The sequence below is a fragment of the Phaethon lepturus genome, unplaced genomic scaffold, assembly GCF_000687285.1.
Source record: "Phaethon lepturus isolate BGI_N335 unplaced genomic scaffold, ASM68728v1 scaffold39946, whole genome shotgun sequence".
NCBI classification, from domain to species: Eukaryota; Metazoa; Chordata; class Aves; order Phaethontiformes; family Phaethontidae; genus Phaethon; species Phaethon lepturus.
The window spans coordinates 1-13,598 of NW_010549087.1; the positions used below are offsets into that span (position 1 = coordinate 1).

At 39.5% G+C, this 13,598-nt stretch overlaps 1 protein-coding gene across 1 annotated transcript; it reads left to right on the top strand.

The window, feature by feature from the left end:
• The first annotated feature begins 1,196 nt into the window (after window positions 1-1,196).
• BTF3L4 (basic transcription factor 3-like 4) lies at window positions 1,197-10,090 on the top strand. The gene is made up of 5 exons (XM_010290166.1): window positions 1,197-1,265; window positions 2,172-2,285; window positions 4,704-4,905; window positions 6,669-6,728; window positions 7,639-10,090. The coding sequence occupies exons 1-5, from the start codon at window positions 1,212-1,214 to the stop codon at window positions 7,683-7,685; spliced, it is 477 nt and encodes a 158-aa protein (XP_010288468.1). The 5' UTR covers window positions 1,197-1,211; the 3' UTR covers window positions 7,686-10,090.
• The last annotated feature ends 3,508 nt before the right edge of the window (window positions 10,091-13,598 follow it).

Below are 13,598 nucleotides of genomic sequence, written 5' to 3' on the forward strand. Positions count from 1 at the left end.
GAAACTCGGTACCTTCCCGTCCTCATCCGCCGCGCTGGGCCGTGCTGTGGCCGCGGGCGCCTGCCGTTCCCCGAGGAAAGGACGGGGGAGCGAGGCCGTGCGCTGGGACGCGATGTGGTAGGATCTGCCCGGGCTCGGGTGGCTCGCGACTCTTTCTCTGGGGCCGCGGTGCCCCGTCCGGGCGGGGGTGTTCTAGTTCCCGAGGGACGGGGCCTTTATCCCCTCCAGCTCGCCGTGCTTTGGGGGTAGCCAGCGAGCCGCCCTGCCTGCCTGGGGCCCTTCTCCCGCCTCGCCGGCGGAGTCTCTGTCCATGTGGTCATCCTCTCGGCTGTGCAGGGGCCTCGCTGGCTCTCTGCTCGCTCACGGGAGCCCCATCTCCCCCGCCCCGCCGCTTCCCTGGCACAATGCAAATGCGGAGGGTGTTTCCCCTTTATTCGGAGGGTCACTGATGAGTTTTTGGAGCAGACCAGTGAAATGCCCTTCTTTGTGTTGGAAGGCTTGAGGTGTTTTTTTCACCCGTTACAGATTTTCAGGTCTTCCAGCCTTTAAATGTTCCATCTGACCCATCGGAGAAGCCACTTGACTAACTTCCCAGTCATTGAATTGGATGAATAGCTGCCAGAGGTTCTGGCGGATATGTTCTTATAGGTATCCTATTCTAATAGGGTATCTGTCACGATATGAACTTCACTGAGTTTGAACGTGGCTTATTAGTTAGAAGTATTAGAGATTCATTACTTGGAAATAGTATTCAAAGTAGTGTAGTGATGAGTTGCTCACTGGGGTCTATTAAAGAGAAAGGTGTTTTCCTAGAAACGCTAAGCAGTCATGCTGTACCTGCTGATTTGGGTCTGTTCCGAGTCGGTAGTTCAGTCAAATAGTTACAACAGTAAACTAGCATACTTTGAAATTCACAGTTAGTGCCTTAGACTGATACAAAATGAAATGTCATGTTGATTTGCCTCATCGTGGTACAGAGGCTTCAACTAAACAGACTGCTGCTGGATGGACTGCTATATATTACTTGAGTGATGTGGCTTTGAAGCTTTTTGTTTATGTGTATTTGCACTGTTTTGGTGAATCTTCTGTAAATTTAAAAACTCACTGCAATTTTAAGAGCACTTTTAAAATGGACAGTGGGAGACTTTTTCTTAGTATTTTGATAGCTAACTCGTGTTTGCATCTCATTCTTATTCTTTAGACGCAGCACTATGAACCAAGAAAAACTGGCCAAGCTTCAAGCACAGGTCCGAATAGGAGGAAAGGTAAGAAAAGCATCACAGATGCACTGTTTCCTCTAATTTACATGCTGAAGGAGAAACGCCTCTGAAATTTCTTTTTTCAAAACGTAAGCTTTAGTTCACGGGAGAGGGGGGAAAATGTATATGTTTGAGGCCTGAAAAATGTATTTTTTGCATGATTTGGATCGTAGTACTGCTACCTGAAACACAATTTTTTTTCAGTTCACAACTGCTGGGTGAGTAGCTTCAACAGTGTGTAAGCTTTCTTTTTAATTCAGTGACTTGTTGTGACCTGTGAATGCTCAAGCTAAGATTAACCTGTTGTTGTTCCAGTTCTGCCTTTCGCTTATCCCTGTTGGGGAGTTCCTTCCTTTGTACCAGCTCCAGGGCTTGTCTGACTCTGCACTGAGCTGTTTCTTTTCTGAGCCAGTAGGTAGCTAATATGACAAAAAAACCCCAATATATGGTTTGTTCAGTGTTGGTGTTCATCTCCTAACTGCAGGCAGGTTTGTACGAAAGTTTGTAGAGTAGGAATTCCAAAATTGCTGCTGTGGAACAGTTTAAAAGTGCTAATTACTTGGTTATGAAAGTGTGACATCTTTAAAGTCACTGTATTTGTGCTGTGCGGAAAAAATTATTTAGGAAACTCTTTATATATTGCTTAATAGTAAATAGCACTATTGTCTAGCTTGTGGGAAGGGAAAAACACTGCTGTTTGGTGTCTTTGTGGTATTTTATACTTAAGAAAAACCTTAAAATTGAGACTGACAGTTAAAGCTGTAGGTGAAGGGGAAGTAAGTTGAAAAGCATTTTTAACTACAGAACTTTCTTACAGCTTGCAGATTGCTCAGAGTGCAATACAACTTTCAAAAATTAAAGTGTTACGAGATTTTGAGAATAATTGACTCTTGTGTCTTGATTCTTTTCCAGGGAACAGCTCGCAGAAAGAAGAAGGTGGTGCACAGAACAGCTACAGCTGATGACAAAAAACTTCAGAGTTCCCTCAAAAAACTGGCAGTAAATAACATTGCTGGCATTGAGGAGGTATAGTGGTAAAATAAATGTTTTCTGTTTGAAATTAAATTCACTGTGGTGTTCTGGTGGTGGGTTGTGTTTTTTAAACAGTTTTCCCTTCCCCTCAAAAACTTACAGGTATGGTTACTGATAGGTAAAGTTATTTGATTGTTGTCTCATTTACATTAATGCATACATACCTAGAGAAAGAAGGGAGAAGGTTCTGCTGGCCGGACAGTTATTGTAGAAGCTAGCTAAGCTGTCATGTATGTGTCTTGCATTCATTGCAAAACAAAACTTCTCTTGATTCTTGACTTCATGAGCTTGATTACCTACTTCAAAGAGAAGAGCAGTAGATGCATGTGTACTGTGCAGGCACATCTAAAACAAGGGTTGTGTGGTGCAGAATATAAGGAAAACCATGAAAATACCTGGAGTAAGAACTTGCAAGTGTATGTTACCAAAATTAGGTCTTTTTACTGCATGAAATCCACCAGAATTGTTTGTGGTAGTCACAGGAGATTTCTTACAACACAGCAAAGATTTTAACAGAACCAGCTTCTGTGTTAATGTAAGTAGGAATATAAAGGTTTCAGATCTTCCTTGAATATGTCTATTTTACATGTACAAAATATGAACCAAAGCACTGACATTTTCCATAACACTCTAGAGTGACGCTCATACATGGGAGGAGGAGGTGTTCCTTCATCATGAACTCGGTATTACTGTAGTACTTGGTTAAAGAAGCATACTATTTAATCTGTGATTAATTAAGCAGGATTGCAAGATGCTTCTGGAGGTCACTTAGTGCATATCTCTCTTCCAAAAGCAAATAGAGATTCAGTGTAGAAGCCTGGTTTGCCTCTGCTACAGAATCAATTCAATTTGTGTATTTACTTAAGCTTGATGCATATATGCTTAGCTATATGAACCCAAAGACAGAGTTCTTATGCTTGGGGTGGGGGGAACAAGATAAGAACTTTGTTTAGACACAGTTATTAAGGATTTTAAACGTTTTGATGTGAAGGAGGATAAGGCAATGTGCTTCTACCTTGATAGCTAGGTACATAATTGCAGTATGTTGTATTCAGGTGGACACAGGTTGACTTTGGTAAACTTTGTGTAGGTAGAAGCATTTGGAGAGGCTAGTAATGTTGAGTCAAACATTAGTAGCTCATCTGTGTGGCTTTTAAAAGAGGCTTGTAAGTAAGAGGATGACAGTGCTTGAAACCTTTACTGTTTTCCCATGTGTAAGGGACAGGACATCCTTTAGTTTTACAGGAAAGCAACACACCTGGTTTTCCTGTTCAAAACCTATTTTGAACTCTGCTGCTCTGATGATGGATAACTTACATGTTTGTGTATTTTAGATCTCTAGTTCACAAACTTCTGTTTTCTCACTGTAACTTCTACTCAAATCAATACTTAAAGAGTTTTGTGACATAAGTTTATTACCACTGTTTGGTTTGATGGGTAGAACTTTCTTCCTTTTTTAGACAAAATTATTTTCCACTTAACCCTAGTTTAGCCATGCCCAGAAGAAAAACCTTTTTAACTTTCTGTTCTGTCTTCCTTTAAGTTAAAAAAACATAAAATAAACCAAATATGCCAGTATAAACTTGGACATTAGGAGCAAAGCAGGTTTCTATACTGGCTGTGAAACTTAATTCTTGGTGATTCAGAAGGCCAGGGAAGAGGAAGAGAGCAGGATCACTGTATGGTGTACTTAATTCCATGATGACTCTTAAGACTATTAGGAAGGCACAGAAGCCTGTTCTAGTGCAATTGGTACCTAAGCCTCCAGTTCTGTGTGTGTATGTGCAGGAAGCATCCTTGCCTTGGGCAGCTTCGGGCAGCTTCAGCAAGTAGGTCAGAGTGTGAATCTTGTGCCTTTGCCAATTCTGCGGAAACAATAAGATTTTCCTGATAGGTGACACAGCTGGGAATGGCAATGTCTTAAACTGATGTGGCACAAGGCCTTTCTGTTAGAGCTTTTAGTTTGTAAAGAGTTAGCACAGAGCTGAAGGTTTTGTTGTGGTTTTTTCCCCCCTAGACATTCCCAATATTAACTGCTTTACAGTCTAATAAGCTATGTATGTGTTTTGCCTTTGTTAAAAATACACATTAACTGTATGAAAACATATAATCCTTGCATATTTATTACTTAGTATTTAGATAAGCATATTTGATGAAGGAATCATCCTCTTAAATTCCACCTTTTTGTATAGTATGTATGAACCCATGTTTTATCATTAACTCATATTTTACTTCCAGTTTAGGTGGTGTTAATTCCAGATGCTTTTGTCATGGTTATATTATCCTCTAGGAGGAGTACTAGTTTTGTAAATGTTTAATATTTTAAATCTAGATTTGAATTAATAATTTGTCATGCTTGTTCAACAAGATGCTGTGACATTTTTGGTAAATGTTACTAATATATTTAAACAGGTGAACATGATAAAAGATGATGGAACAGTTATTCACTTCAACAATCCCAAGGTTCAAGCTTCCCTCTCTGCTAACACTTTTGCAATTACTGGTCATGCAGAGGCTAAACCAATCACAGAAATGCTTCCAGGCATCTTAAGCCAGCTTGGTGCTGACAGCTTAACAAGTCTCAGGAAGTTAGCTGAACAATTCCCAAGACAAGGTAGGTCTTTTTGGAATCTTTCATCGCTGATGTAAAGAACAACTGAAGTATTAAAAGATTTAACCCAAATTTAACAGCAGCATGTGTGACTTAAAAAATTATCAAAAGCATATGTGCTTTTATATATTTGCCACTGTTGTGGAAATTGGTGGGGCGGAGGGGGGGGATATAAATATTTTTTTCTTGTTGATTCAAGATTTTATATCGACAGGACCTGATTTAAAAAAAAAATAAGCTGGTGAGTCAGGCATGCTGTGATTCCAGGTATACAACTGTGTGTGACAAAATAATTAGGCAAGCAAGTTCAGGTTTTTAATGTGGAAAAACTCAACAGGTTCTTTTTGTCAGGGAATTGATTCTTTTTTCTTTGTTCATACAAAATGTATTTCTATTGTGGATATAGAGAAGAAACATGTTCTTTATCTTCTACTCTATAATTCCATTTGGAATTAAACTAAGACTTTTAAAAGTTAATTAAAAATCAGATATTTGATTCAAAATAAAAAACTTTTAATGTGGTTATTTTTCTACTTATTTTAAACCCCTGGGAGCGTGATGTGTGTATATATATGTGGTATAACTATTACTGTAACTTTACAGTGAAGAAATGGAGTCTGGGGACAATCCCTTTTGGTACAATACCCTCCTTGGGGGAGCACTGTAGCATGTTTTGTAGAGATCTTAACTATTCTCCCTAAGCAAGTTTGTAACTTAAGAATAGATGGAAGTTTATTCTTCCACCAGTGTATGTTATGAAATTAGAACATGCAAGTAATCAGTCCACTGACTGAGAATTTGTAAAAGCTTTCTTAGACTGCAGAACAGGTACGCTTTTCATTGCAAGTAGCTGTTTCAGAGTTCATGTTTCATGTTGCATATTGCCAAAAACTCGGTCTTGATATCAAGCCCTGGTGAAGTTGGACACTAAAAAAATTTTACTTTTCATATTTATACTGTTAGGGGCTACTAAAGGGACTGTAATTGGACATTTTGCAATTGTCTGTATTTGGAATTGGAAAATATGTTGCCTGTTCTAGTATTTCCAACAAAGCTATTCCTTCTAAATCAGTTCTAATTTCTTCTCTATTTCATGTTCAGAATTTAACTGCAAGTAAACAGTTTATTTTTCCTTCTTTACGATATTAGTATGTAAAATACCTTTTAAAATTTAGAAAATGGATCATCGTAAGCATATTTCTTTGTTACAACATTGGTACCAATAGGTACTTACTATGCTTTCTTTACATAGTACAGGAAGCCAGACCAATGAGGAGAAATACTTTATTTTTTAAGTTCTTGCATTTCTCTAGATTACTTGTAGCATGTTTCAGTTTCCAGGGCTTACAAAAGAGTAGGTTTGATGCATGACCCTTGATACGGAAATAGTTTTCCCTACATGAATCATGTAGTATGTTGGTTCCTGATTGGTACCACATTATTGTTGCATTGAAACACATGGCTTCAGTTAAAAGATCTAGTCATGCTGGGTTTTTTTCCTGTATCACTTGATCTTTTGCTAGCTCTGCCTTAATAGCCCGAAGCATTTGCACATGGCTGTGCTAATGCGTTAGTATAAGAATGGTCACAAGTAGACCTTTTGGTCATGTTGATTACTGCTGATACCCAGTGATTTGTGTGTTTGTCACTGTTGGGGGTTGGGGAAATGCTTGCTTTCTTCACCTGTATGTTAGGGGTTTTATTTTGTTGTGTGGTTGCTCCTAATTCTGTATAATGACAACTCAGCACCAAACTTCTTTTTACAGTGTTGGATAGTAAAGCACCAAAATCTGAAGATATTGATGAAGAAGATGATGATGTCCCAGGTAGGCACATACATGCTTATATGTCCATTTAATGTATAAATATTTCAATTAATGCATTTAAATAATCAGCTCTTGATATGATTATAATTCTCACTTGCTAAGGGAGGCTTCAGATAGTGGGCAGCATTAAAACATTGATGACTTTGGATTCCAGCTTTTGAAAAAAGGTTTAACTTGTGCAAATTGCTCAAGTCTTAAGTGAAAATAGGTCTAAATACTTTCAGGGAGGTTGAACGGGTGATCTAAATGTCCAAATAGGGTTTTAGGGCTGCAAAATGACATGATTGACATAGTTATCAGGTTGTTTTTAAATCAGAGATTTTTATTTCTGTAGTAGCAGAAACAAAATTTGTCAGTGTCTGAAAGCTTCTCAATAAATAAATATTGTAAGGTCTTTAATTTGTTGATAACTGTCTATCAATCACCACATTCTTCTATATCCATCAGTATGGTGTATTAGCTAAAACAACAGACTGGTGGACCCAGAGGTTAATTTCCTCATGCTCTGGCCCTAGTTTATTTCTTTGTGACCTTGCATAAAAATTCAGTGTTCTCCAAAATTTTCTGTTTCCTGGACCGCAAGAGTTAATGAGTGCCTAACTTCAGGTATTCTCTAAAGAATGCTGATGGCTGAAGTCTAAGCTGCAGCTAGTAGAGCACCTCTGAAAATCAGCTCTTAACCACTTCATGTTAGAACTTCCACTCTTCTGGGTGTTCTCGCATTTCTAGTTCTTCCTGTATGTTCAGACAAACTGTATTTTCTAAAGCTCTTTGAAATCTGCCCATAATAAATGGTGTACATTAGTCTAGTTAAGAACTACTTAACCTTTCCTATAATATGCATTTTCATTAAACTTATGGAGGTAATGTTACTGGGCATTACTGTATTAATAATCTTCATCTCTTTCAGATCTCGTAGAAAACTTTGATGAAGCATCAAAGAATGAAGCTAACTAAATCATTAATAGTTCTGGAAGCTGGCATGGACTAGATTTAAGAAATCAGCTATGTGGTTCCAAAGTTTTAAAGAAACAGAGAACATCATCTGTTAATAGTTCAGTAATATAAATATTTTGTATTTTTATGATGCTGTTTGTTCAGCATTTTCTGTCAGTTGATTTTGCATTTTGCACTTACTCCCAGGATCTACTCTTTTGGTCAAAAAGAAATGTCAGTGCAGTTTGAGGGGTGTGTGCATGCGCGTGTGTGTATGTGTGTGGGTGTACATATAGTGGAGAACAAATTGGAGAACACTTATTTAACCTTTTCCCCTTTTCCTTTGGAAGTAGAAATAAAACGAATCTTCAGCATTGTTACCTTTTGATTATCACCAAATAGTGCACAGAAGGTAGTTAAGGTTAAAATTTAGTCCGCATTTTGTGACCTGGAGGCATTACACCATTAAAACTTGGGTTTAATTTGCCGTTAACTATTGTACTTGCAGATGTGTTTCTCATCCCTGTTGAGATGTACACATGATAATTGTTGTCAACCTTACGTTGATCCCAGATGATACCAAAGACAAGCTATTTTAATGGCTTGTTTGGTACAGTAACTTTTTTAAGGAGAAATCTTGGTCTCAGAAAAGTGCTTTTTTTTAACCTTTCTCACCTTTTTCTCTTTTTCTTGTCTCTAACCTTTTGAGACAAGCTGATGTTTGACTCCTATGTAGGCGTAGCAGTGTGTTCTGTTGATTATGTAGAGTATTTCCCATGTCAAAAGGAAAACAAACACCTTGGTTCTCTACCATCAGGTCACTTCCTAAACTTGGAGGTCTAGTTGGTAACAGTCCAGTGCACCAGTTTTGCACAGTAACAGATTTTTGCTTGAATAACTTCAAGCTGTTCTCTTGGCATGTCTGCATTTACTAGCAGCTGATGATCCACTGTCATTCTTAATGGCACTAGGAATTAAATGTACCGTGTGAGCAATGTTTAAGGTGGGAGGAAAGAGTTGTTGATACTTTGCCTTGCCTCCCGCTAGGTGGTTTGTGCAGTGACCAGCTCTAAAGGGATTTTGTTTTTTTTGCCTGTAACTTACCTTTGCCTATAACCTACCTCTAGGTTTGGTGTCACCTATATAGTAGCTTCTTAAAAACCACAGATGCTCCTCAGGCATAAGGAGGACATTGGAAGGTACTGTTGGTACAGTGCAGTATTTATGACCTTTCTTTAAAATGCTTAATGTGAACCCGTTTACTTAGAGGCTCTTTCAAGGTTCTTGATGTAATGTGCATTAATGGTGTAGTTAGACATCATTGTAACCTGTGTCAAGGGCAGCTGTGGCTTAAGCAAGCCATTTTTCCTCTACATCTGTCACTTAACTATGGCTTAATTGGAACATATCAGCTTTTTATGTAGGTTCATACACTAGAGAACTGTAGAAGTACAAGGTAAACAGTATGTGAGTTCTGGTGACGACATCATATAACCACAAAAGCAGAGCTGTAGTGGTTTGTCATCTGAACTCCATTTATTTTATAGGCTTTGTTCAGTTTTTCCTGTTATATTTTATATACTACATAGATCTTACTACAAAATAAAACAACAGGACAAAAGAGGAAATGCTCCCTCTTGTGTGTTGTCTCCTCCTCCCACCAGCAGTAACTGAGGAAGGCCAGGTGGATGCAGCGGCTGTTTCAAACAGTGCTGCATCCTTGCTGACGGGGACTGAGGAAGATGCATGCAGGACTAAGGGAAGATCCTGTTAGAGCTTTAGGATTACACACTCCTGTATAAACACTGTTCTATTTTTCCCTGCAGCGTTGAATGAAACTTTGGTTTGTTATATGGCTAATCTTAAATTGGCTGCAGGTGCATTTTTTTCCCTGTTTATAAGGAAGAGACATCTTCATTAATGTGTGCACAGGCACACTGAGTTGCCTTTTGCTGTGTCTGCAAGCTCAAAGAGCAAATGAAGGATACTTGGAAACAGGTATTAGTGTTCTTCTATTTGCATAAAGGGCATAAGTAAAGAACGTTTCAAAGTAGCAATGGCACTGAGTTTATGTGTGAGACATCCCCTCCCCCTATGTGCTCACTGGTTTCTGGTGTAGGAAGTATGTCAAAAGTAATTTTGTGAGAGATTAAGCATTGGAAACACTGATTCTGTAAGTTTATATAGTTGAACTCTGATTCCTGCAAAATAGTAATTTAATTTTTGCTCTTGGTCATGACAAGTTACGTGTTAAACCCTCACTTTTTCCTATGTTTGACAACCAGTAAACTAAATATGCTAGCTTACGTAGTTATATTATCTTCAGTTTTTTCACTGTATCTAAAAACAGTCAACCACTTATGATTTGCTGCTGGAAATACTAGAGCTTATCAATCATTAAACTGATTTTAATTAAAAGTAACCCATCAAGGCTGTTGTGGGAAAAGCTATTTTTCTTCATATTTATTCATGGTATAACTCAAACAGTGTTTGTACTTGCTGATGGAAATGCAAAGTTACTAAGAGTAGTTTTGGGGAGTGTTGCTACAATAAAAACTCCCCATGTGAAGGTGAACATTAAAATGATCTTTGCTTGGCTTGAAGCATGATAACACTGTACTTCTGAAGCGCTCGAGATTGCTTGGTACTTAAACACTGTTGACATATTAAAGATTGGTAAAGATACTGACATTCAAGATCTTGGCAGTGATTTGAAAATAGGGAGACAGAGGAGCACATAGGTTGAAACATCTATTGGATTGTATGCGAGTGAATCAAAGCTGAATCAGTGAAGACTGAAGGAATCAAGAACTTGCTAAATGTGTGAGACTGCAAACACTGGTCTTCCTGTCATGACCGTTAGTAGATTTGTGTAGTTCCCTGGTTTATGGATGAGAAACCTGGGATTGGCTAGCTTCTCTCGGGCAGGAGAGCAAGTCTGTAAAAACCTGCAGTTGTACTGCATTTAATGTGGTGGGGGGGGAAAATATGCTTGTGTATGATGGATGGCAGAGATTACAGTCAGTGATGCTGGAGACTTGGTAGTGAGTGCTGGTGAGGGATTGATTGTGCAGTACTCAGTAACAAAATAAATTTGCAGCTAAGAGTGTTGGCTAGGGTGAAAGGAATTGATACAAAAAGAACATTCAACACGCAATACAGACCTTGGAAAAAAGTAGGGTTCAGGTGAATTTTTTCTTTTTAACATGTATGTAGGGATATTTGAAGAATGCCACAAGAATGATAAGGATGAATTTAGAACTATTGAAGTTCTACTGAAGTATGTTGATAATCCATTAGTATTTTGTCAGCTTTCCATGGGAACTAGGAGTTGCTATGATCTCCCTCCTGCCAGGTCCTTCACAAATAAGGTTTTGGATTTGGCATGTAGAAAATGAGCACCGGAGGTCCTAGAGATGATTGAATTACTGCACAGTATACTGATTGACCAGCGTATTGCTGTTAACAGGAAGGAACTGAGGAAGTTATAACAGCACAGATTTACTGTGCTAAGAGATGAATTCGTGCCTCTACTTCAGGAATGTCCCAGGAATGATTCTCCATTCTTCTAAGTTTCCCTAGAATCAGACTGTGCTGCTCCAGACAGTAGAGATGTACAGAGGGGCTGAGCAAACTGCCCCGTGGGTGAAGGTGAGTGAGTGAATTTTTCCACTGGCATTTAAGATTAGTCTCCTTTTATTATTTGAAGACAATGCTGGTTTGTTCAACAAAGTGAACAGATTGTTCTGGGGATCAAGATTACACTAATTAAATGATCCATGTTTTGTATTTGAGCAAATGAAGTGATGCAGAACTGAAGCACATCACAACAATAGCCATAGCAACTTTACAAAAGTAACATCAGAAGTACAGGACATCATTATTCATGTTCAGCTGTTTGCTTTCCCATCAAGTAATTTTTTTTATTTTTTAATTCCCATCCCCTTCTAAGATGAATTCGCAGACACTGAAGAACTTCCTGGATTTATTCGGAAACACATGAGCCCGGTGTCAATCAAGGATTCAGGTAGCCAAGGAGAGCAAGTGAAGCGGCTAATTCTAAAATAGGTGGTCTTAAGCTTGGGTTGATATCTACAGCAGGATTATTGGGAACTGGGCTTTCATTTCAGACTCTGGCACTGTGTATTTGGCAACGAAAAAACCAACTCTTACATCTTCCAGTGCCTTGGTTTGCCTTTATTCCAGGAGTGTACTGCTCTACCTCCTCTAAGTATGTGTTACATAAATTAGTGAACACAAAACCTGGGTGCTTCTTGAGAGAAAAGGGCTACACCTGTGCAAATGGTATAAAAGGCTACTTCCACATGATAAATGCATACTATTTGGTACTATTAAACACCTTCTCACTAAACAAGACCCACAGCTTGCTCAGACACTTTTTCTCCTTGGCAACCTGCTACCTGTCAGATTCTCAAATACAATTTCATAACTATGCTAAATTAGTTGCCTCCTTGGAGTAAAAGGAGATTATCTACTTGTTTGAGTTTTTTAAGTTGTGTTTGATATTTTTCATAAAGGATCAGTGCTAAGGCAAACACTGAAAAAAAATTATATTCTAAGGCCTTTTGACCTTCGGTGCACATATCCGAGCTGAATAAAAGGAGTTACGCGACCTCTTGCCCTTTCTTGCAATATCCTTGCAGCAGCTATAGTGACTGCTTATGTCAAAAAGTAATATTAGAAAATATTTAATGTATTTTTAAATTCTGCCTAATGCAACTTAGCTGACAGAAGAGCCAGTGCTGTGTGACAAGCTTTCTACAGATACTTGGAAATGTGGCGCAAGCTGCATTTTGAGAACATCAGGTCTGATTTTGAGGCCACGTATGAAGCTGGAAACTTCCAAGCAATGCAAATTATTGTTAGACTTAGGTAAGTGAAGACTTAAAATACCAACTGATTGTCAGCAGGATACCAGACCTTTGCACACCAAGAGTGAAGTTCCCTGAAAGGCCTTCACCAGTCTTGGATTTCCCTGCTGCCAAAGGAGAAGGTCTTCCCCTTCCCTCACTTTCCCAAGCGCCAGCAGTAGGATCTGGTGTCTGAGCTCAGCTTGCTCATCTGGTTGTAAATTGCTTTTTGTAAGGTTAGTTTTGAGACGGTTTTCAGCTCACCTTACTCTTAAGGCTGACCATGCAGTTGTGCACATGCTGAAAGCTCAACTGTTCCTGCTCTTGACAGCTTGCTTCGGTTGGCTGAGCCAGCTTCTGAAACTGCATCCAGAGCCGTGGTGGCAGCTTTGAAACCTGCAGGTCCCACAGTTTCTTCTGTGTGAGTGGGTGCCTGCAGAGAAAGCTGTAGCTTCAGGGCTGATCTCAGTTGCCTTACCGCCTGCTGGCTAGCTTTAAATTTCTGTGAAATAAATGGTAACTGCCCTTTAGAAGGAAAGTGTTTGCATGCAGCCCTTTTGGGCAGGCTTGGTAGAGATGACCAGCACGCAAACCAGCCTCGTGGACTTGAACTAGCCTCTTAACCCTGATAGGGTTGCTCTTAACCCTGCAAGGCTGCTGCTTGCTCTACTCCCGAGGCCTGTCTTGGCAAGCCAGCGTGGGGGAACCTGCCGTGCTGCTGCCGCCAGGGTCATAATGAGTTTGGGAAGAATTTGCCATGTCGTTGCCTTGTGTGACCGATGTGGTCAGATGCTGTAACTTACAGTTTGTTTTTAAACTTTTAATTGTGAAATGGGGGTTCAGTACAGTTCGCTATGCCTTTATATAGCATATGCCTTTGCTATGCCGATGCATAGGCATTGCCTGCACTGTGGGCTGATAAGCCGCAGATGTGACCCCGGCGTGCTGTTGCCGCAGCCACCCTCTGACCCAGCCATCCCGCTGCTCTGCAGCTGCACAGCACCTGAGCACGGCCTTCCCCGAGAGCCCATTCTGCATATGTCTCTTTAGATGAACAGTGATT